General features: G+C 32.0%; 2 protein-coding genes and 1 non-coding gene across 3 annotated transcripts; 2 read left to right on the forward strand and 1 right to left on the reverse strand.

Annotated features, from left to right (window-relative positions):
- Positions 1-13,349: 13,349 nt before the first annotated feature.
- LOC114737626 (U6atac minor spliceosomal RNA) lies at positions 13,350-13,477 on the reverse strand. Its single transcript, XR_003739457.1, has one exon. It is a non-coding gene; the product is annotated as a U6atac minor spliceosomal RNA (small nuclear RNA).
- A 3,032-nt stretch (positions 13,478-16,509) lies between these two features.
- On the forward strand, positions 16,510-17,376 carry LOC114737611 (E3 ubiquitin ligase BIG BROTHER-related-like). Its single transcript, XM_028925564.1, has one exon. It carries the CDS (start codon positions 16,510-16,512, stop codon positions 17,374-17,376), a length of 867 nt encoding a protein of 288 aa, XP_028781397.1.
- Positions 17,377-18,131: 755 nt separating this feature from the next.
- Positions 18,132-22,026, forward strand: LOC114737616 (zinc finger CCCH domain-containing protein 17). The gene is made up of 3 exons (XM_028925570.1): positions 18,132-18,289; positions 18,797-18,907; positions 20,267-22,026. The coding sequence occupies exons 1-3, from the start codon at positions 18,218-18,220 to the stop codon at positions 21,656-21,658; spliced, it is 1,575 nt and encodes a 524-aa protein (XP_028781403.1). The 5' UTR covers positions 18,132-18,217; the 3' UTR covers positions 21,659-22,026.
- Positions 22,027-24,227: the final 2,201 nt, after the last annotated feature.

Raw genomic sequence — 24,227 nt, forward strand, 5'->3', positions numbered from 1 at the left:
TCCTACTGATTAGATTATCAAAATTTTACTACTCCTTCCAATCTTCAATATAAATAATTTATTTCAAGAACTTTTTATCGTGCAAAATATAAGTCATGTTGTACGATAATTAGATCACTAAATTTTTTCCATCATCAACACCCACATTATAATCAATGAGAGAAATCAGAGATGAGATTAAGGATAATTTAATTTATTCAGAGATGAGATTAAGGATAATTTAATTTATGTTAGAAGTTACAATTGTTGAGAAATAATTTTAGTTTGAGACAAATTTAAAGTATTAAATTATTTTTAACCACTTTTCAAAATATTTATAAGATATATATATTTTGGGTAAGAGTTACATTCAAGAGATGAGACAGTAATTTTTTTATATCCTTAAAGTTAAGTCATTTTTAAACAGAAAATTGATTTTATTTATGTTCTGATTTATCTATTTAAAATATAATTTTAAAACAATAAAAATTTACTGTTGCAATTAAATATGAATAGTTAAGATGAAATGTGCATCTTCCAATCGCAGTGAGATAGAATTAGTGCAAATTTTTGTCTTCTTTTATTTTTAATCGAAGCAGGAAAAGTTTTATTCTGAAATGTAGTATCATAATAAATATATAATTTAATTTTATAAAGTATTTTTCAATCCTTTAATCTTATTTTATCAGCAGAAAGTATCAATTTTGAAATTTAAATATTGACAATCCTAGAATCTAAATCAAATGTGAATAATATAGTAATCGACTCGGATTCAGCTCCTCATCGACTTCTCTCTCAGCATTCCCAGCATCTTTAAATCATGCCTGTCCAAATAATCAAAAAACCCACAATGCCCCACGTCATCAGCCTATTAAAACTGAATCTTCACTTAGCTACAATGCTGTCAAAATTTTAATAACGTCTTCAGGTTCTTTTTTTTTTTTTTTTTAACCGACAATGTCTTCAGGTTCCTCCCGTCTTCCAACTTTAAGAACTATCTCCTGCACAATCAAATAATTACACAAATGTCATCTTCTCCATGCTCATTCATTGGCATCACTTCCAGCCACTTGACTCCACCAGCAAATGCGAAGGTGCCTTGCTTATAAGAGTGTTCAATTGTGTCCTATCCCAGTGTCTTGTCTTTGTTCTAATTATTTTGGGAGGGAAAAAATCAAGACAGAATGATTATTTCAAGACGTCCTTATCCTATCTCTGTTATGTCCCATCCTAAGGACGGGATGGGACACTAGATAGAAAAGCCATTCTGTCCCGATTATTGGGATAGGGTCATCCCACTTGCGTCCAGTTTTATGAACACCTCTACTTGCTTATTTGCATCAACCTTGGTTTTTTTAAATTCAAATTGCATAGTCTCGCTGGCTCCATGACTTTCTTTAGCTGCCCAATCATCAAAACAACTTCGAAGCCTCTAGGAAGCAGAGGGTCCTGCACCTGTTGGCATTCCGGCAGAGCCTTTGCCAAAAGTTTCCGGCATGGAAGCAGCAATCAGATTTTGACAATATACCAATTTATCTGCATCATTAAAATTTTAATTGATTATTTCATGATTATTTGATTATGCACCAACACTTGGTGGTTAGAAGAGGGAAGAGAGGCTGAAGGATAAACAATGGTGGCAGTGTCTAATAGGTTGATGATGTGGCAAATTGTGGGTTTTTGTTCATCTGGATGGACATGATTTAAGACGTTGAGGGATACTAAAAGAGAAGCTGCTGAGACGATCTGGATCCAGTTTACTCATGTACAAGCACGTACATTATGAAATTAGATGTCCAGAGTTAAATAATAGGGGGAAAAATAAAGAAAGAAAGAAAGCTAACATCCACTGTGTATTTAGGATAAAATATACTTTTAGTCTTTGAACTTTGCACAAGATTTCATTTTAATCTTTTAACTTTAAAAAGTAAATTTTAAGTCATCTAACCCTAAAACTGTTAACCAAAAATGATAATATTAAATTCTTGAATGCTCATAAAATATTACATTTAATACTCAAAATAACCATGACTATTACAAAAAAATAATTATTTGAGACTAATAATTTTGGAGTTAAGGGACTAAAAGTATACTTTTTAAAGTTAAAAGACCAAACATATATTTTAGCTTTGTATTTATGATTGGGGCACTTTTCTAACGTAAGGCTTATAAAGCTAGGCAACTTGTAGTCAGATATAGTTTTAATGGTCTAGATTTAAAAGTATCAACTAGTAATTTTTAAATAAAAAATTATTGTTTTAAAAAACTTATAATTAAAATATTACATTTATTTTGGATTATATACCTATTAAAAGAAAATATTTTGAAAAAAGTATTAAATATCAATTCTCAATCATCCATATTAAATTTGAATGATTAAAATTTGATAAGCATCCTGATGCTCATGACTCTAATTAGCACTAAAGCTAGTTCTACTATAGTTAGAGTTCAAAACAAAGGAGAGAATAAGAAAAGAACTTCACCATTTAAAAAAAAAAAGATAATAAAACGGAATAAAAATACTAATGAATCAGTGACTAAAACAACATTTTTCATTTTGCTATATGTACATGAACTTGACACCTATGTTGGGAATACAAGCATCAAGAGTCAGAAGCCCCCGGAGAGAATGAGAGTAGAAAATATGGAAATATTGATGCAATTGACACTAGGTTTCAAGATGGTTTGTGAAGGAAGTAATTAAGCAATGAAAAAACAATCTTCTCTTAAGACTTGAATTCACGTCATTGGAAATTCTTTATTTTTTCCGCACTAAGCAGGATTGGATTTCAAAATCACTATAAGGTAATTTAATCAAGAAATTTTTTGAAAAAAAATTGGAATTCAACCTATATATATTGGTGAAATTTGAAAAATTTTTAGAAGGTTTAGTTACTTTCCCCATTTCCTAAAGCCAATATAATCATAATATAATGCATATGTATAATCCTTCTTTCTATTCCCATTCACAATTGCACCCACCTAAAAATATATGAATCTATCAGATTAGACAGATACTCCTCTGATCCTAAATATAAGACCCATTTGCATATTATAAAATGGGTCTTATATTTAGGACCAGAGGAGTATAACAGAAAACTTAAAGCACCAAACAGTAAAATAACCGAATAATATAAAGGATTTTTGAAGCAGTTCCATTAGAGTATTAAGAACAAAGTAAAATTTAGAAAAAGATTTCATCATCACGAAATTGCTTACGTGTTTGTGCGTGGAAGATGAACATGTGGTTTAACTTCAGAAAGATATAGCAAGATTTCTTGTTATCATATAATTGACTGAAAAGAAGAAAATATATAAAAGATATATAATTAAATAGATGCAAAATATTTATAAATTTAATCAAATATATTTCAAAATCTACACCAATTTAATTAAAAAAATTGTACTTATAAGATATTAATGAAGAGAATGATGGATTGTAGATAGATAGATTACATGGTAATATATTGAAAGAGAATAAATGATCGATCTGTTAATTTTTAAAATTATAATTTTCATTTTAAGATAATAAAATATCAAAAGATTATTTTCGTACAAAAAATCTTTTATTTTTTTAAATTTAAGATTGAATTTCCTTAAATTGTAGGTCTTATGTTAAATTATGATTGAATCTTCATCCTTATAGGATTCTCAAAAATTTTGTCTATATAAGATAATGAAAGTAGAGACACAGAGGCTGAGAGAGATTTTTATCCAAAGAAAAGAAGAGAGGCTGTGAGAGATACTGATAGTGTTGCCAACACTCCGTAAGCAACCTCTTCCATTTCAGTTATATCTCACCACATATGTTCTGTTCATTTTATTTAAATGTTCTTCCAATTATGAATTTTACTTGCTCTCAATGTGTTCATCCCTAATTTTAGTTCTCTTGTTTATATTGTACGAAGATTTTTACTCTTTTTTTTTCATTGGATTTGCTCCAACAGTAGCACTACTCATCACGTTTAGATGAGTTTCTAGGCTCAAATCTAAATTGTATAAAATAAAATTAAAAAAAGTTGTTGAACTTAAGGTTTTTTATTTTTGCGTTCTCAGATATCCATATGTGTTAACTAGACTTGGGCTAAAAATCGGAAGTTAACGAGTTGTATTCTGCATATTAGTTTGCTGGGAGTTGTTTTGCTTTTTTCTTCGTTTATCCATGACAGATTTGTGAGTGGTAGTAAGTGAAGCATCTCATAAGAAGACTGTTTTGTTTTGGATCACATGAATGGTTTTATCATTTTAGTGGAGAATGATCTTAATCATAGTATAGGCAGTGTATGCCACGTGTTTGTGGTGCTTACTAAATTTTTTATTTTAAAAAAATTTGTTCAGGTACTTTAATTATAATTTTTTAATATGTTTGAATAAATAACTAAATATTAAATTTATTTATTAGATGTCTGCTGGGTCAGCATTAAAGTAGTTTGTTTTAAGGATCTAGAGAGTTTGTAATTTAAGAGTATATAATGATTTATAAGTGATGTTGTTTTAAAATTTATTCCACTTACCGGTGTAAAAAAATTATTATACGAATATAAGATGAAATACCTCTCTAGAATAATTGTTCTGGAAACTATACTCCGTTATTAAATCCTATTTATCAAACTTATAAAGAATAACATCCTGTTAAGAATACCATCCAATTTTTAGAACTTGGAGATTATCTACAATTCAGAGAATGAGGATGTTATATTGTGATTTATGAAAAAGATTGTATGCTTAATTAATGAGGTATTTACAAAAATATTATTTCAGAATGACTTCAGTAATATTACAGCATCTAAAGTTATTATTTAGATATTATATTACAGAATTTAAAATTCAATTAAAGAAAATAATCACGGATGTTAGTAATATGTATATACATGTACTGCAAGGGAAGATAATGTAAATATGTGTGTATTTAAGTGGATAAATAAAGTGATTATAAGATATAAATGAAATTATTAGAAAACTCATTTAATCTCACAATATTTCAAATTATCTTAAAGATTATATCGAAATCAGTTTATATGCAGTTGGAATTATTTTATATTATTAATGATAAGAAAATTTCGTTTCAACTTTTATAAATGTTCAGGTCTTTAATTAAGACTTTAGTTTTGGAAAAGAAGAAATAAGAGATCTCGCACTCTTCCCTCTTTTTATCAGTAATTCCTCTCAGCTTTCTTGAATCATCTTTCTCCTCATTCTCTTTTCTTTTCTTTTATTTTCTTTCCCTCCCCTTTGTCTTTATCTCCCTTGCACGCCGCTATTCCTTCCTCTTTGACAGTTAAATGACGCATAACTATGCCCCGTTTGGTGCGTTGGAATCGAGACCGGAGAATTGGAAGTGGAAGTGTAATCAATGTTTTGAGGTGTTTGGTATGGTGGAACCGGGTTCCTCATGGAACTCAGTTCCATCAAAATCAATGGAACTGGGTTCCATGCCTTACCCTATGGAACTGAGTTCCATGGAACCGTTAGACCATTCTGTCCTCCTTCCTTCTCTTTCCTTCTTCCATTCTCACCGACCCTTCACCAGTAGCCACAACCACAATCCTCTACTGGCCATCGGTAGTGACACTCTTCCACCGTGACGGCCGATGACGGTGACGCGCCTCCACTTCAGATCTAACGATGGTAATGATGCGACTCCGCCTCCTCCTCCATATCAGCTTTTTCTTCTCCACCGATGAGGTCGTCTTCATCGTCCTTCTCATGTTTCACCGCACCATTCCCTCCAATCCTTCAACTGATCTATCAACCATAGTCGGTTATGATGCTGGCTCAAAGACGACGATGCCAAACTCACCGATGCTGTAATTTCAGAACCCATATTTATCAAAAATGAAAGCAGAATCATAAACAACAATGGAAGAAAAAGTTGAGGTGGACATTGCGGAGGAAGAACGATAAGCCCTTTTGGCTTGGAAATGGTCGATCATTCTTTGGGGTTTTTTATGATTTCCATGAACTAGTCGGCTAGTTGATGATTTTGGGAATTTTGTTGCTTGGGGTGATTGTTCTTGGTTCGATAGATGCTACTGGATAGGAGAGAATTTTTTGTTGTTCAAGGGCATTTTAGTATTTTCATATTATTAATACATATTTTGATTAAAGTTTATATTCCACTTCCATGGTCATACCAAACAAACTTTTAACCCCAATTCCATTTCCACTTCCACTTCCACTTCCACTTCTAGTTCCATTTCCACTTCCATTAAAATCTCTTCTATTGTACCAAACAGGGCATATATATATACATACCTATACATCCATACGCGCGCGCGCACGTGTGTGTATCTCTATGAATGAGTGCGTATGAAGATGAAGTTAGTGGATAAAGAAAGATTTGAAAGTGGGGAAATTCGGTAAATTTTATATTTATAGAAGTCAAAGGGATATGCATTTAAAAGAGTATTTTAGGTCTTCGAGGCAATTTATTTTAATATTCTAGAGTAATTTTAGAGTAGTTTTATAAGATAAGGTTTTAGTAACTTGAGTTATAAATTAATTTTTTTGTTCAATATTAGAATTTTACTTATTCGGGTTCCTCTAGAGTAACTTCAAGGCTTTAAGGTAGTTTCCGAACAACCTTAGACTAATTTTAGGGTAATGTTTTGAGTAGTTTTGAGATATGAATTAAAGTTTTTGTATATCACTACTAGAAAAAACACTTTTAACGTCGCAAACTAACGGCGGTTCAGCAGAAAAACGAAATGGAAAAAAACGTCGTGGCATTTTTGTAAATAAGTTGAAGAGGGTATGACTTTCCACGGCGGTTTTTAAAAACCGCCGTGGAAAGTATTTTTAACGGCGGTTCTTTAAAGAACCGCCGTTAAAAACTCTTTCCACGGCGGTTTTTAAAAAAACCGCCGTGGAAAATGTGTCTTCAAACCCGCCGCGACCGCTCGACTCTCTCACTTTCTTTCCCATTTCTTCAGTGCGCCGTGGTCCCCCTCTGCCCCACCACCGTAAAACTGCCATTACCGGCCATTCCCGCCACTATCCCACCGTTTAAACTCCTCCATTGAGCTCTTGGAGCCTTGCCGCCGTGCGTCGCAGTCCGTTCTTGCTCAGCCGTGGTCGACCGCCTCCCATTTCCGTCCGTTCTTGCTCAGCCGTGGTCCACCACCGAAAACCGGTCCTACCCCCCACTATCTAACCGAAAACCGGTGTGTTGCCGCCGTCCGCCGCCGCCTCACTTCGCGTTTGAAGCTTCTCTGCTCTGTGAGTATCCTCTTCTTTCATTCTTTTCAATTTTTCTTGGTTTGTTGAATGTTTTAGCCATGAAAATCTATTATATATGAAATGGGGTTGTTAGTTTTACATTGTGGTTGGCTTGTATTGTTCATTTTGCATTTTTTATGTAGTTGAACCGTTGATTGGTGTTAATTAGTAGGTATTAGATGTAAGAAAACCTTAATTCCTTTTTATATACTGTATTAGAAATATGTTTAAATGTTTGGAGTTGATTAGTTGTGAAGTTTTTAAATTTTTTTATAATTTTTTGATATTTATTTCGAATTTTTGATAATTTTTTTGTAATAAATATAAGAATTTAGTGATAAATAATCTGTTAGTTATTTTGTGTTTTTTTCCTTCGTTATGAATTTTGATTGATAGTAAAGTATTGTTTAAATAATCTGTAAAACAATGGATCGTAGTTGGATGAAAGCTAAGAGAATTAGCAAGGAATATGAGGATGGGGTTGAAAAGTTTCTTGAGTTTGCTCAGAGAAATGCCCCTAGTAAAGGAGATGGATTGTACTATTGTCCTTGTGTCAAATGTTTAAACAATAGTCGACGGAGTATTTCTGAGATAAAAGAGCATCTTATCTGTGATGGGATAAATTTGAGGTATACAAATTGGATATGGCATGGAGAAATTAGAAAGACTACACTGTCTGCAAATGAGAAGGTTGTGAATGAAGACTTTGGTGATAGAATTTCGGATATGTTTCGTGATATAAGGTCTGAATCCTCTACACAGTTTTCTTCCACCTTTGAAACTTTGTGTAGTGATGCAGAGACACCTTTATACCCGGGGTGCAAAGATGATTACACAAGATTGATAACCGTATTGAAACTGATGAATTTGAAGGCAAGAAATGGTTGGACCGATGCTAGTTTTACGGAATTGCTTGAATTGCTGAGTGATATTCTTCCCAAAGGGAATTCACTTCCGAAACGAATGTATGAGGCAAAAAAGATTTTGTGTCCGATGGGTTTGGAATATGAGAAGATACATGCGTGTCCTAATGACTGCATATTATTCAGAAATGATTATGAAGAGTTGAATAAGTGCCCTAAATGTGGGACTTCAAGATACAAAATGAAGAAAGATGATGGTGATTATAATGAGATGACTAAAGGTTCTCCTTTAAAAGTTCTGTGGTATCTTCCAATAATACCACGATTTAAGCGTCTATTTGCTAATGCCACAGATGCAAAGAACTTGAGATGGCATTTTGATGAGAAAATATGTGATGGAAAGCTTCGTCACCCAGCAGATTCTCCTCAATGGAAAACAATAGATCAAAAATTTCCTCAATTTGGTGGCGAGCCAAGAAACCTTCGGCTAGGGCTTTGTACAGATGGAAATTTTACTTTCCACGGCGGTTAAATATAAAACCGCCGTGGAAAGTCCACTTTTCACGGCGGTTAAAAACCGCCGTGTTTTCCTTACCTTTCAATGTCGCCTTTAACAACTTCGCCTTCAAAACCGCCGTTAAAAGCCACTTTTAACCGCCGTTAAAAGCCTTTTTTCTGGTAGTGTATGTATGTATGATTCTTGTAGACTCTCACTTAACTCTTTGCGTGGATTTGTTGTTTAATATTTGTGAGCAAAAGAAGGCAAGTAATTTGGGGGTTTTTTCATGCGCCTACAAGCTTTGTTTTGTCCGATTTATTTTGTATATATAAATGTGTAAAATTTTATCAATTTGAGCTTGATTTAGGTATACAAATTGTTGAGATTGCTAAATAATAAAAAGATGTAGTGGTGTTGTTTCTTACTTAAACCATTTTCAAATATGCTTGTGTGTTGGTATATGCGATGAAATCATGAAGTTTTTCCCCTTTTTTTTAAAGCATGGTTGTATCTCATTTATTGTTGCGAAGCCCACAAGTACTTTTAATTATTTTGAGCATGTTTGGGTTGCTTAGTTGATTAAAAGTTAAAATGTATAGGTTGGTTAAGTGGGGTGTTACAATGCAACCTTAGTTAATGAATTAAGTCTTAATGATTTAGATTTATATTTAAAATAAATAGTTGACATTTTTGAATTTTAATTATTTAATTATATATTTTTAATAGTTATTTATTAATACAGGGAGACTTTTACGAGTTTATGATGATCCAATTTTCCTCCATCATTATGAATTTACTTAAATTCATATGCTTCATAACTTTAGTTATAACTATTTCTTTTCTAATATTTATACTTAACTTATTATATTTGTTTTTCTAAAGGACAAAAAACTATGGAGACTTGTTGTCTTGGAGATATCCCCATGTATAATTGTATAATTCATACATGTGATGAAGATATATTGCGATTTTTTCGATATGACAAAGATTAGACTCAAGTCCAAAATGACTTGAAGATACTCTAAGCAATCCTAATTGGATAATCTAAATCACATATAAATAACATAGTTGACTTGTGCACCATAGTTCGGAAAAATAAAACCTATAGCAATATAACCATTCAAACCAATTTTCACCGATTCTGAGCACTTCATTCTGGTTCGAGCTGATCCTCAATTTAGGCTATGAACCAGACTGAACTTCAAGCCGTTTCATTGCTTTATGTTGAAATTGATGGTCTAGTTTGGTTTTTTATTTCTTGCTAATTATACTCTATGCTATCTCCAATGAAAAAGATGAGACTGGAGTCCAACAAACATAATAGAGAGTAAAAGAACAGATGCATGTACGCGCGGTGAAATTAAAAAAAAAAAAACATAATAAACATGATAGAAGTGCACGATAAGTTTTTAGAGTTTTCGCCCTTAAGGTATGAGAAAGTTTGATTGTAGAAACTTTTTAAAAGGGTCAAGAGTAATTTTATAGCTATAATATTAAATGTTGTTCATTTCATCTTTAACCAATAATTTACAAAGATAGAAAACATTGAGTTTAGAATTGCTTAGGATAGTTTGACAGTTTATTCTTGCCCATTCTTTTTCCTCATAACAACATATACCACCAAAACAGTAATATCAATCTATGTAACCATCCCATTCCATCTAATTCTATTTAAAAGAAAATATCCCAGATACACACTAAAAGTAACACGATGCTTAAGAGGAAGACAGAGAGTGTTTGTCAAAATCATGAAATAGAACATTGAATTATATTAAAAAAAAATTGAATTAGACTGACTCCAAAATTCACCATTCTACAAAATTTATGTAAAACTCTAGAATCCCTGTTTAAGAAAATCAAAATTGAATGAATAAATACACTCCTAAAAAAAAACAAAGCATTCAACTTTGAAGCCACACATATAAAACTTCAGGAAATCAGGAAAACAAGTGAACCATAAATAACCCACTAGACCTCAACACAATGAAAAGAACAAGAAAAGAGCTTTGCTCTGAAAACTAAAAAAAAAAAAACAAAGAAAGAATACATAACAAATATGAATGACGAATATAACTGTTGTCCAATACACAAGTGTTAAGAACCACAAACCCCCCAAAGAGAGAATGAGAGTACGGAAAAAATTTTAGGACATGAATATAAGTTTATAGCAAGATTTCTTTTTATCATATAATTGACCAGAGAAAAGGAAATAAATAAAATATATAATTAAATAGATATAAAATATTTATAAATTTAATTAGATATATCCCAAAATCTACACCTATTTAATAAAAAAATATCTACTTTTATCAGATAAACAGAATAATGGATTGTAAATAGATAGATTATATAGTAACAAATTGATAAGGTACGTAATATTTTTGAATGGTTTACTTATTTTCAGACCCAAAAAAATTAAAATTAAAATTAGTATTTGTTTAATATAATAAAATTTAATATATGGATGGTTTTATCATTTTACTAGAGGATGGTCTTAATCATAGCATACGTGGTGACGTGGGGGGGAAAGTGATGCGGTGCATGTCACTTGTATGTGGCGTTGATCTACTGTTCTTTAAGTGTTTTTATTTTAAAACAATTTGTTCAAGGACTTTAACTTTACTTTTTTAATATGTTGGAATAAATAATTAAATATTAAATTTATTTATTAGATGTTTTTGGCTCAGCATTAAAATATTTATTTTTATCTTTGACATAATTAACTAATTATATACTGATTATTTAACTTACCGCCATGTACGATCAACACCCAAAGCTTTTTGCTGTCTATCAATATGATAAATCACTTTTCAGTAGCGACTTAAGGGTCTTTCAACGGTCACTTTTGTTGCCGCTCAAACTATATTTTCAGCAGTGACTCACTTTGTTATTGTTGAAAAGTATCAATGACAATGACTTGGAGATGACTTTTTGTCACTGCTAAAAACTTTCAGCAATGACTTTTCAACTAATCGCTGCTGAAAGTTTTTTTTTTTTTTGTAGTGGATCAAATTTTAGTAGGTTGAGTTATAAATTAATATTTCTGCTTAATCGAATCTTGCATATTTGGGTTCCTCTAGAATAGCTTTAATGCTTTAAGGTAGTTTTAGGGTAATTTTTGAGTAGTTTTGAGACATGAATTAATGTTTTTGCATATGTATGATTCTTGCAGACTTTCATTAAGAGCTCTTTGCGTAGATTGGCAATTTTATACTTGTGAGCTAAAGGAGAACATCTAGCTCGGAGATTTTTCATGCGTATGCAAGCTTTGGAGTTGTGATTTATTCTGTATATATAAATGTGTAAAATTTTATGAATTTTGAGTTTGATTCAGGTATATAAATGGTTAAGATTGCGAAACAATGCTGGGTTTTTTTAATTTTTTTGAGCCTTCCGTTACACGGCCTCACCTATCAACCAAGTGGTAAAAAATCTTGGCTATTTACATTTTTCTCCGGGAATAGTATCAAATATAACAAAAAAGCTTTGATTCTAAAGAGTGCATCTCATAAAATAGTATAGATACATTGAGCGTGTATGGATACCTTGATCTCTTCAAATTAGCATTTATTGATTATGAGCCTATAAATAAAGGTATGACACAAACCGTATTGTACATGCATCTATATGTATCTAATTCAAAGCTAATGAAAAGTAATGTCCACCATTTCTCATCTCCAATATTCTCTCTTGCTCTTGTTGATTTGATTATACTCCATTAGTTTTATTTTTCTATTTTTTAAGCATTTATTTGTGTCTAGAGAAGTTAGGACATTTATCTATTTCTTTGTTTAATTAGTCGTGACTTACAAATATATATATATATATATATATAAACCTTGTTGTATCCTCTTATACAGTGCAATTTATTAAGTGGAGAAATCAAGAACTCAGAAACATGAAGAGTATCAATATATCTGCTATTATTCTAGCAGCACTTCTTCTCATCTGAGGCTTGTTGTGCTCAAAGAATTAGAAAGGTTGATTTTCTTCTTCGAATAAATGCTTCGAGTTCTTATAGTTTTAATTATTTAAAAATATTGGTGGATACGGGTAGTAATAAGAGAGTTAAGGGAGAGTATGGGAGATTTTGTGTGACCACAGACAAAATGCCAAATTGTAATGAGCAGAAATGTGATGATTTCTACAAAAGGAAGTTCCCAAAATCCAAATTTGGTTTGATGGCAACTCGAATTTGAGCTCCGGACAGTCCTAAAGTTTGTATTTGCCTCAACCTTTGTTAGCCAAACAAGTGGAACCTAGCCTTTCTTTTCCTCTTATGAAATCATGTAATGCAAGAAATTTAGTAATATCCCTCCGATTCTAAATATAAAACCCACATTATAGTGTAATTTATACTACAAAGTAGATCTTGTATTTAGGACTAGAGGAGTACTAGATATTAGACATCATATTAAAATTTATATGCATAAAAGTGAGAGGCTTGGATCAAATGAGTAATTAGACTCAATTTTGTTTGGTTTCTTCATTATCTTTCATTTTTTTGGTATCCCATGTAATGAATAAAAGAAGCTCTTGTTCCCACCTATGAAGACTTTGTCATGAACATGTTCAAGATCTTTCTCTAATCTCTTTTTTTTTTTTTTTCCACTTAAACAATTTAAAACCCCCTCCCCCAGCCTCCCCATGGGGGGGGCCCACAAACCCATACTTCACATACACCCCACTCACTTTAGTCCTTGTTCCCGTCCTGTTAGGGGAGGGGACCCACAAACCCATACTTCTCTATGAGAGGAGGTGTTAGATGCCATTGAACCAAGAGGTTCTTAGCAAAATTTTGGGTTAGAGATCCACAAAAGTGGGCAGCCTTAACCGTGGAGCGTGATCATAGGAAAGCCTAAAGGTTGTTCCCGTCCTGTTAGGAGAGATGCCAACTGTCCTTCCTTTCTTTCTTTTTTTTTCGAATAATACTGAATAACATTACTTAACAAAAGCAAACAACAACACCAAGAGTCTAAACTATCAAGATCCATCCTTTAGATCAAAGGTGGAGATTGATCAAAGGATCAAATAAATGACATGTGTCCTCATGTGTAATTAAGACTTGTCAGTCCATATTGATTATGACCCTAGTGTCGTATACAATATCTCTTAATAGGTGCCCAAGGTCACAACCATGAATACAAAAGTTAATGGCCTTTACGCAATCTGACATCACTAGGATTTCCCTCTACCCTCTATTCTAGCACATTTGCAATCCATTAATGATCCCAATCAATTCTGCTGCTGCCGGTGGGACTGAGGTTAATTTCTATTGGCGTCGTCCGAACTCAAACCAGAGACATAAGTGATAATAATCAATGTTAAAACATGAAAAGATTTATGTACATAGTTCATTTTATGTATTGATATATAATCTAATGTTACATAGAGATATTGTAGGAAGATTATGCAACATTTGTTGGAATTAAGTAATTTTTTTAGCTTTATTAATCTCCCCCAAATTAATTAAGTAATTCTTATACCAAGAGCTGGGAGAGTATTATTTAGAATTCATTTAATTTAGGTATATAATTTCAACCACTTACAATCACAAACTATCCCAAACAAGTTCAAATAGTATAATAAAAAATAATTTATATTCAAATAAGTTGTATAAGAATTTCGGCAGAATGCCCCATAAAGACCTCCCAACCACTTGATAACTAAAAATCTTTAATCAGTTTTAGATAGAATAATTCCAGCTACGTAACTTTATAAATCAAAAAATAACCAATAATTTTATAAGCTAAAATCACTAATCTAAGTTTAACTGCATTGGGTAATATTTGGCCGAAACATAAATTAATACCAAGCTCAACAGTGAGAGCTTAGATATTGAAATTTCAAAATAAAACCAACTATAGTATTTATTTATTTTCAGACATAGGACCATCAATGGAAACTTTCAAAGAAAAGAAATTTCAGAAAATTGCAATGATATTTGCAAACCTTTTTTCTGTATTATTTTTTCAGCTGTGGAATTTATGCTTCTGTGTTTCTGGATTCCATATTCAAACTGTAGGGCGGTGGTTTTAAAAATAATAATACTAACAAATTATTTTGACCAAATTACTAATTTTTTTTAACTTACCAAATTTGTATATGCAAATATGCTACACAATTGAGGTGGTTAAGGCATTATTAATTACAATTTACAGTATAATAGTAATATCTTTTCTTCCATTCACCTGAAAAAAAACTTCAGCAAAGACTATTAGTTTTATAAAATATCTTATACTTGCTAATTATTCAATGAAAATATTCTGAAATTGAAAGGAAGATAACACGTACCTAGTTAAAAAAAATTTTAAAAAATTCCTGGTTGCAATCTTGCGTAGTGAGTATCTTAGATATCTCAGATTAAAAAAGTATCTGAGACATATTATATATTATAGTTTACTTCCATGTATTTTTAATTTAACAAAAAGGGTATATAAATATTGAATTTCAAAAAACTGAAATGATAACTAGTAAACTAAAACTTCAAACTAAAAAATCTAAAATTTGAATCTAAGATAGTTTAAATGAACACTTTTTTTAATAAAGAATATCTGTTAATTTGGTTGAGATTTATTTTTTAAAAAATATAATTCAAAATGTATTTTTTTTTTGTGGGGGATATTTTATTGGATAAATTATTATTAAATATTTAAAAAAAATTTAATTTTACAGAGATTTAATTTTATTTAAGAAAGAAGATAATTCAAAAGATATCTTTAATTTCTAGACATATAGCATCCTCTAAATGAGTTCGAAGACTCTATAAATAAGAGGCTGGAAAGAAGGCTAAGTCACACCAAACCCCAAACACAACATGGTGAAGAGATATACAATTTGCGCAAAGTCAAGTAAGTTCTCTATTCTCTTTGGTTTTTGTTCTTTTAACCGTAAGCTCTTTACTCTCTCATACTCATAAATAATTAAGGAAAAGATTTATTTTGCTCAAAAGTTTATACTAAAAGCTAAATATGCTTCATCCAAACGTCTTTTGACAAAAGTTTATTTTGCTCATCAAAAGTTTAATAACTTCGAAAATAATGTTTTTTTACCAAAAACAAATCATACACCGAATGGGAAAAAAACTTGATTCGAATAAAACTTCATATTAATGAATTTCAAAGAATTTAAACGACAATGTTGTTGTTGATATGATCTAATATTCTGTATAAAGTATTGACTCTTTACTTTTATAAAAAATAGCATCAAAATTATTTCCTTTTTTATCTTTTAAAATTCGTGAGTAGATTATCAGTAAGTTAAATGTTGGATTTATCATAGACAAAATATTATAAATTCAAATAAAAAAGTGAATTTTAATTTAAGATATTTAATTAGAATGGGTTGTGTTTAAATAACCAATATCCGTATTATTTTTAGTTTGGCCAAGTTTTAAATTTTTGAAAGATAAATAATTCATAACTTTTCTTATTGAGAGATACCATATTGCTTTATTGAAGATTGAGGATTCCAAAATTTAGATGCTGGATATGACAGAAAATTCATCACCATATCTAAAACCTATAGCAAATTCGAGGACATTATCTAATTTTCTTCTTTTTTTTAATAACTTTAGCTAATCTTTTCTAATTTAACTTATTGAAAATATGTATTAAGAAATAATTAAGAAAAAAATATACTCATAACCAGTTATTTCAAGATCATTTGCCCATCAATTCAATTAAAATAGTAAACAATTCATCAATTCCCTCACGAAATATGTGCGCCCTATCCAAATCACCTAATCCAAATAAGCAAATAAAAAAGATATTATATATCTCCTGATTTAAGAAATAACTAATTATCTTCTCAAAATTTAAACCATTACATAATTTATATCCTTTATCTTATATCTAGTTAATTCTTCATTATCTCTTTATCCATTCTTATAAATATATCCTTCTCCTTTTCTGTTCCACAGCGCATCAATAATAACTTCCTCACAACATCATGACATCCTCTTACGTTTCAATTTCTGAAGCCTTAGCCGAAGATACATTTGATATCAGTTTTACCATTGTCCAACGTGGGATTTCACCAGGCACAGGATCCCTCCCAATAACATCCTTTGAACTATTTCCATCTCCATTCACTATGCCTTGTGAAGAATTAATTCGAGACGTTCCGAGGTTTCTTCGCTCTAACGCAGCCGATTATCTTTCCCAACACGATTTCGAGTCACTCGCATCGAAAATCATATCTTATTACCAAGAAATAATCCAACGTGCCTCCATTCCTCCATCATTAACTCTTACTCATCATCGCTTCATACCCTTAATTGTGTATCTTCATGTCAGTACTTCTGATGACGATGATCACGGCATAGTACCTTTTTCTTTTCATCTTCAAACTACCGCTCTATATGCAGATAATGAGTACATGACATATATTGATGATGATGATGAGACCTATCATTCCATAGAGCAATCCATGCAACAACATTATGATGATCATCAAAGTACCTTTCTATCTGGAGACCATTATCATCGACATATGTCGGATGATGAGGAGGAGGATGACGATGATGACGAGTCAGCAGAAATATATCAAGTCATTGAGCAATCTATAGAACATCTGTTCATAGTTCCTGCAACTCAAGAGGCTATAATGTCACTCAAGAAGCTAATGATGTCCAGTGATGAGGCAAAGGGGAGTCAATGTAGCATTTGTTTAGAAAATTTTGATGATAACGTAGACGAAGACGATGACTTTTTAGCATTACCTTGTGATCATTTTTTCCATAGTGATTGTATCGTAAAGTGGCTAAAAACAGGCCATACATGTCCGTTGTGTCGCTTTGAATTGGCTGTAGACTGATTTCCTGAATAAGATATGTAGTTTTCTTTGCATTTTTATGATAAAATTTCATAATTTAATATGTATTGGATATATATATTCTTTGGTTGTTTTCAGAATCAATTAAACTTCTTTCTATTTAATTATATCCGGATCTTCAATGGCATGGGGACGAATGCTTCGCAGATTTTAAAAAATATAGCAAAAAATTTAGTTCAATAAAATAATGAGAGACATAACATGTGGAAATAAGTAAAGTATCAATTAGGACCTAACATTTTAGCAAAAAAAAATTGGGATTTAATTTAAGTTTTCAAATAGATGAGAGGCAATTATCTTTAACTCTATGTTTGGTATTAGGGAATCAGAGGAAAGCGAACCGGAAGAAAAATTTTAATAAATTCAATTTAAAAAATTGAAGAAGTAAAGTTAAAAGCTTTTAATTAATTTTTAATTTTTTTATTTTACATCTTTTCTTTATCAAAATTCATAACCTCAGTCATTCAATTTTTTAAATCAAACTTATTAAATTTCTTTTCATTCCCTCCAATTTTTCGTATCAAACGCATTGTATGTTTTCAAAACCCCAGCGCGCCTGAATATGGGCCTGTCGGGCCCACTTTTATCCTAACACCCACTATCTATGAGCCGAAGGAAAAGTCCAACAACTTCAAAAAAACAAAAGGCGAAACGACAAAGCCCAAACAACCTCCAACGCCTCTCTGGCTCTGTTCATCTTTCCGTCTCTCTCCGTGACGATCTCCGCCAAGTAGAGTAAAATTCGAACATTGATGGACTATTCGTGATCTCTTCTTCTGGCAAATTAATCTCTCAGAGGGTTTCTCTTTCTTTCTCTCTGAACATGGACGAAGATTTGCTTAAGCGAAACACCGATTGCGTCTATTTTTTGGCTTCCCCCCTCACTTGCAAGAAGGTACGTCGTTCTGAATGCTCTATCGTGTTCTTGTTTGCGTTCTTTTTCACTCGTTTAAGTAATTGATTTTTCTTTTTCTCATAATTATTTGTTAATCTACATTTCGTTGTGCGGGTCTGCAATGGCGCTTGTGGTGCCAATCCTGGATGCTTCTTACGTGCCTATTTTTGAATTGGTTTGCTTCAACCCTACAGTTCATGGATCTTTGGTTGCTTTTGTTCGTTCTCTCATTGCATTGTTTGCCTCCGTAATTCTGGTCGAATTACGTTCATTGTCGTTGTTATTCAGAACTAGAATAATGCTTGTTGTTCAGGTTTTAAGCTGCTCTCTTTCTTATTCTCTCTGCTGTTCATTTTTGTGGTTTTATTAAGTGAATCGCTTTCTAGAGTTTTATATCGGAATTGAGTACGGCAAAACGGTTTATTTATGTATTTATTTGATTTTGTTTTTCAAGTTTTAGCGGATTGTGGTGTCTCGACCCCAAATAACACTGACTTTTTTTTTCAGGGGGTTGATTGTGAGTATCGGCATAATGAAATTGCGAGGCTAAACCCAAGGGATTGCTGGTACTGGTTATCTGGGAACTGCCTTAATCCAACATGTGCTTTTAGACATCCTGTGAGTTCATATCTTGCTGTTATTTCATTATCTGACATGTTTGTTTGGATTTGCATCGTTGATTGTAAATGCGTTTGTGCATGTTTAACTCTGTTACCTCTGCATAATTGCATACATTGAGCTAATTTTGCAATCTACTGTATGTATCGTACAGCCTTTGCAAGGTTGAGGCGATTTTCCATATTCACTTAATTAGATTTACTAGGCAATGATAAAAACCTTGAAATATAGTAACGTAACAAAATGGCTGAAATTACCTTTTCCAGCTTAAAATATTGTGGCTGCCGCGTAAAATTTTTTGTTAAAGATTCAGTGGTGTATTTTATGTATACAGTTATGCGCGCATAATTGTTGGCAGAAAATTACTTATTATTTAGTTGTTACCACCTTTTTAGCTTATGATCTGTTTAGTTACTGGAAGCTTAGCTAAAGTTTCTGATGACTGAGTTGTGGTGGCAATTTCCACGTTAACAAGTTCTTTTTTTTTTTATTTTTGGGCAAGGGTTAAGGCTGCAATTCTTTTTATACAAGTTTAGACCTATGAGAGATGGAGCCATATGGTCTCATTGTTATATTACGCTGATTATATTTGCCTGTGTGTGGTCAAAAAACAAATTTCCATAATCTTTTATATATATATATATATATATATATATTCTCCTTGAGCATGTCTCCATCTGTTTCTTTGAGTTAACTTAGAAAGAAAGAAAGAAGGGTTGCACATGGCACGCATAGTTAAGAAAGATTAAACTCGAAATTAAAACTCGTTTGTGCGTCATGTGGAGAAAACAGAAGAAAATAGCAACAGAATAGAGGAGCAAATTGAAGTACTTTAGTATATTTTTATTAGTCACTTTTTATGATTTTAGTTTTTCTTGTTTGGTATATGTAAGCAGCTTTGTAGTTGAAGGTTTTGTTTGAAAATAGCAGTGCAGGGCTGCAAGCATAGGGTGATGCCTGTTTGGTATTTTGAGAGGCTTGTTGAATAAGAAGGCTAGAAAATTTGCTTTTGCTATGATACATCACGTTTGTCATAAAATTTTATTTTTCTGACCTCTTTGTATACAGCATACCGTCCATCTCCTTGTATAGAATTAGTTTGAGTTTAATATGGGTTATATCCTAATCCTACTCAGTACCCATCTCCTAAATAATTTTGATTTTATTTGGCTGGACAGATTTGAGGATTAAAATTGCTAAAGTTATGCGTAGAAAGACAATCAATTCTTTACATCATTGATATACTATAAAAATACTTGCAATTTACCCCCTTTCCCCCCGGGGGGGGGGAATCCGATTGATTCCATTTTACTTAACTGATAATAATTGGTTAACAATTTACTCTTGCAAATTTTGCAGCCATTGGAAGGGCATACTGGAGTGCCATCTGAGCCTACACAATCTTCTTTACCTGCAAACAAGACAGTTCCCTGTTATTTTTTCTTCAATGGATTTTGCAATAAAGGTGACAGATGTTCATTTTTGCATGGGCCTGATTATAGCTCTTTTCCCGGTAAGGCTGGGAAGAACGACTGTGGAAGTAATGATGCCCTGCCTTCAGAAAATAAAACGTCATCTGGAAATAAAGCAGGTGTAGCAATGACAACTGAGACATGTCCTGATCCATCTGAAATTGCCCCAAAGGCTCTGCATAATTGTAAAATTGAACCTGTAGAAGATCCTCAGCGATCAATACTAAAAAATCTTAAACAGCAAAATACTTCACCAGAGATATCTGCTTATGAATATAAAGAAGCCACTGTTATAAGGCCTGACCCTGTATATCCAGATAAGGACTTTATACATGGCATTTCCCATATGTGCACTGATCAGAGTCCGGATGAGCGAGTGCATAATCACATGGAACCTGAGGAACGATTGGAATCGCCCCCTGGATTTGATGTTCTTGTTGATGATGAAATGGAGAGCCCTACCTATGGGGATGATTCTGAATATTTACCAGTCGACAGAGAATACCAGGAATTGAATGGGCAGTACCTGCAGTATGAATTTAAGGACACTGTTGAGTATGATCCCGAATGCTCTGAAGCTGAAGCTGATATTTTGTATGAAGAGATGCATGGTGGTTACAGATTTATGGATGGTGATCATATTCTTGCTGATGACAGAAGAGTTCCTGCTTTTTCCAGAGAGAGAATCATAGACTCTATATTGTCCAGGAAGAGGATTCGGATGCCAGCTGAAATGACTGCTTGTAACAGAAACTTAGATCTACGAGACCATCTGAGGAGACGAAGGGAAATTAATGGTGGACCTGTTACAGGCTTTTTAAGAAGACGTGAATCATCTTGTATGGTTATTCAGAACCGAGAAAGGCTAAGAAGACATGGTAGTTTTGATCAGAGGCTTAGTAGAAGATTGACGTCTGCGGTGGGATTTAACACTATAGCCTCAAATGGAGAGGATGAAACTCGTTCAATTTCTAATAGGCACAGGTTATTTAGGCACCCTCTGCAACATTCATCAAGGAAACCGCAGCATTATAGAGAGAACCGGGGTAAACGGCAGTTTGTTCCGTCTAAAATCTTCAGGAATCCATTTTCAAAGCAAAGGCGATATACGGCATCTACTGACATCAGATTTCACGGACCAAAGAGTCTAGCAGAAATCAAAGAGGAGAAGGCGACAGCTGCAGAAAGAGGGCATTTCAATAGTACTTCAACTGACTTCCAGGATCCCAAACCTCTAAGTGAAATCCTCAAGGACAAAAAGAGGTTGGATTGTGGGTGATATGGTAATCCCTTTATCAACTGCTTACCGAGATTATGATTAATGATTTTTAGAGACTAGTATTTTAGCAGAAATTGCTTTGTAAGGACCCTGTGATAATCCAGGGAGTTGAAGGAAGATAGTGTAGGGTTCATGGTGGAGTTTACCAGTGCTTGGCTCTTCCCCCCCCCCCCCCCGGGGTAAAACCTAGTTGCATATTTAAATTGGAGCAGGAATCTCAAGCCGAGATTGGGTTACTACTGATTGACATGTTGTTTTGTGAACTGAGCCTTCTTGGTATTTCTTGTACAGGTCTGCTTATAAATTGGCTTCTTGATGGATGCTTTTGTACCGTAGCTCTCTATGAGTGCAACTAGCGTTTACTTGGCGGTCGTTATTGATTTCCCCTTCTTCTTCTTTTTTTCCCCTCAATATAACTATTTGGTATTCTGGCTTAGTGGGTTTTTTCTGTCCATAAGCTCAAATGATTACTCCTTTTTTTTTGGCCATCAAATAATTACCCTTGAGGAATATTGATAGCATGTTTGGTTCATTGAATCTTAGGGAAGGCAATGCAATATAATGGAATGATGATCACATGATTTTGTTTAATAAAGAAAGATATGCATACGCATAAAAATGTTTGATTGGATTACAAATAATGAGATAACATGTTATAGAAAATATATGGGTTTGTTTGGATTAACATTCTTTTGGGCAAAATGTTTGGACTAGCATTTATAAATGATTTTATGAATAAGTTAGTTTGACCAACTGAAATTTGTTTGGATGATATAAATAAAAAAAATATAAATTTTTAAAAAAATTGATGTATTCATGGAATAAAAAAATACGTGTAAATATAAAAAAAAATTATAGAAATCTAAAGGCCATTTAAGGTATATGGTAGAGGTAGACAAATTTGCGTGACGATAATAATATTGGACGGAACAGAATTCTTCATTTTTTTTTAATGTTTATTGGCAAAAAATGATATATTTTTTTAAAATTTTTGATTGAGTTTAGGCTTAGTTAATTTGAATATCTTAGCGGATTTTGTTCGATTTTAAGGACATAAATACCCATAAATCATGAGAGACTAAAATAATTAAAAATATAACAAAGATTATATATAATTTGTAAAAAATAAAGTAAGTAAAACAAGAGAGAAACAAATGGGAAAAGTCAATAGAGTAGTAAAGATAGTAGAAAAATGCTTCTTCTTCTCACTCGTAAAGTCATAAGTCAATATAAATAAAATATCTTATTTATAGATAAGAAAAGGAGGAGGAAGCGGTATCACATCCCCCAAATACTGCATGAGCATTCCCCACTCATCCCCCAACCCCCAAAACCGGAATGTGGATCCTGTTCTTGACTAAATTTTTTTAAGTTTTTCTTAATTTATTAAGCTACGCATTTTAATTCAAGTATATAATCTTGAATAAACTAACTTCTGATGAGATATACAAGAAAATGTTTGCATCGAAAATACATATAAATATCGATAAGAAATATATGTATATATAGAAAATTAAATTATGACATTTATTTTTGCATAATAAATTGTGTAAATTTAAAACAAAAAATTAAGATTCAAAATCTAAAAAAATTACATAATCTGCCTTTTGTTTTATGATATCTTCGCTTTCAATTAATTTCTTAATATTTCAGCATTCAATTTGTTCAGGCGACGCAAGCAGGCATAAGCTTATTTTAATTTTTGTTCATTTTTCCTTCAACTCTTTTTAGTTGACTATAAATTTTTATAAGAGATTTGGAAGTCTCATAGACTAGAATTCTTAAATAATTAAAAGCTTGGGACCATCAATAATTAAATACACACACACAATCTTATCCTTTGAATCAAAATTTTTATTATTAAGAAACTTTCATGATTTATGCCACCTTTTGGTTAAAAGTTATTTGCTTCAATTTGCCCTTACGATGTCAAGAAAGGACCACCACATGGCCTCAAACTGAAAATTACTTTGATTGAACAAATTTATCACTTTAATAAATGGTAAAGTCTACAAAAATGTTAATTCTATGAAAATGAATATAAAGAAAAGGCATCATAGAGAAAATTATATTTTTAATTTCCATAATGTTATTTGACTTTTAATAATGCTTATAGTTTAAAATTTGTTATTTGTTTTTAATTTATTCCTTGTTGTTGTCTCTCTGTTACCTTATAGCTTAAAAAAAAAATTTTTTATAATTATAACTGAAAATTTTTCTTATACATTAAATTATTTTTTATTTTAAAAAACCCAATTAAATATAATTTTGATTCAGATATAGTCTCAACTCTCAAGTTTATTTGAACAAGTAAATAATTTGGGAGGTTTGCTATCCGCGACGTTGTGAGAAGTCTACTGAGCAAGTCAACTATTTTTTAATTATTCACCTAACTATATAAAATAAAATTAAAAGTAAAAATAACAATAATTTTATGGATAAAAAAATTCTTCTATAAAATAGCAGAAAGATATAGTTATGATGAGCAATGATGACATCATAATCCCCGTTTACAATTGGAAGACATCTTTATTAAAACTTTTTATGTTTTAATTTATAAGAATTGGCA

Source organism: Neltuma alba, unplaced genomic scaffold (assembly GCF_004799145.2).
Source record: "Neltuma alba isolate B1F8T4 unplaced genomic scaffold, ASM479914v2 tig00013470_pilon, whole genome shotgun sequence".
Classification (NCBI taxonomy): Eukaryota; Viridiplantae; Streptophyta; class Magnoliopsida; order Fabales; family Fabaceae; genus Neltuma; species Neltuma alba.

Excerpts from the sequence above, each read along its gene's own strand:
- LOC114737611 (XM_028925564.1), top strand. The coding sequence starts at position 16,510 with ATGACATCCTCTTACGTTTCAATTTCTGAAGCCTTAGCCGAAGATACA.
- LOC114737616 (XM_028925570.1), top strand. The coding sequence starts at position 18,218 with ATGGACGAAGATTTGCTTAAGCGAAACACCGATTGCGTCTATTTTTTG. Across the intron at positions 18,290-18,796 it reads CCCCCCTCACTTGCAAGAAG|GGGGTTGATTGTGAGTATCG; the intron begins GTACGTCGTTCT and ends TTTTTTTTTCAG. Across the intron at positions 18,908-20,266 it reads CATGTGCTTTTAGACATCCT|CCATTGGAAGGGCATACTGG; the intron begins GTGAGTTCATAT and ends CAAATTTTGCAG.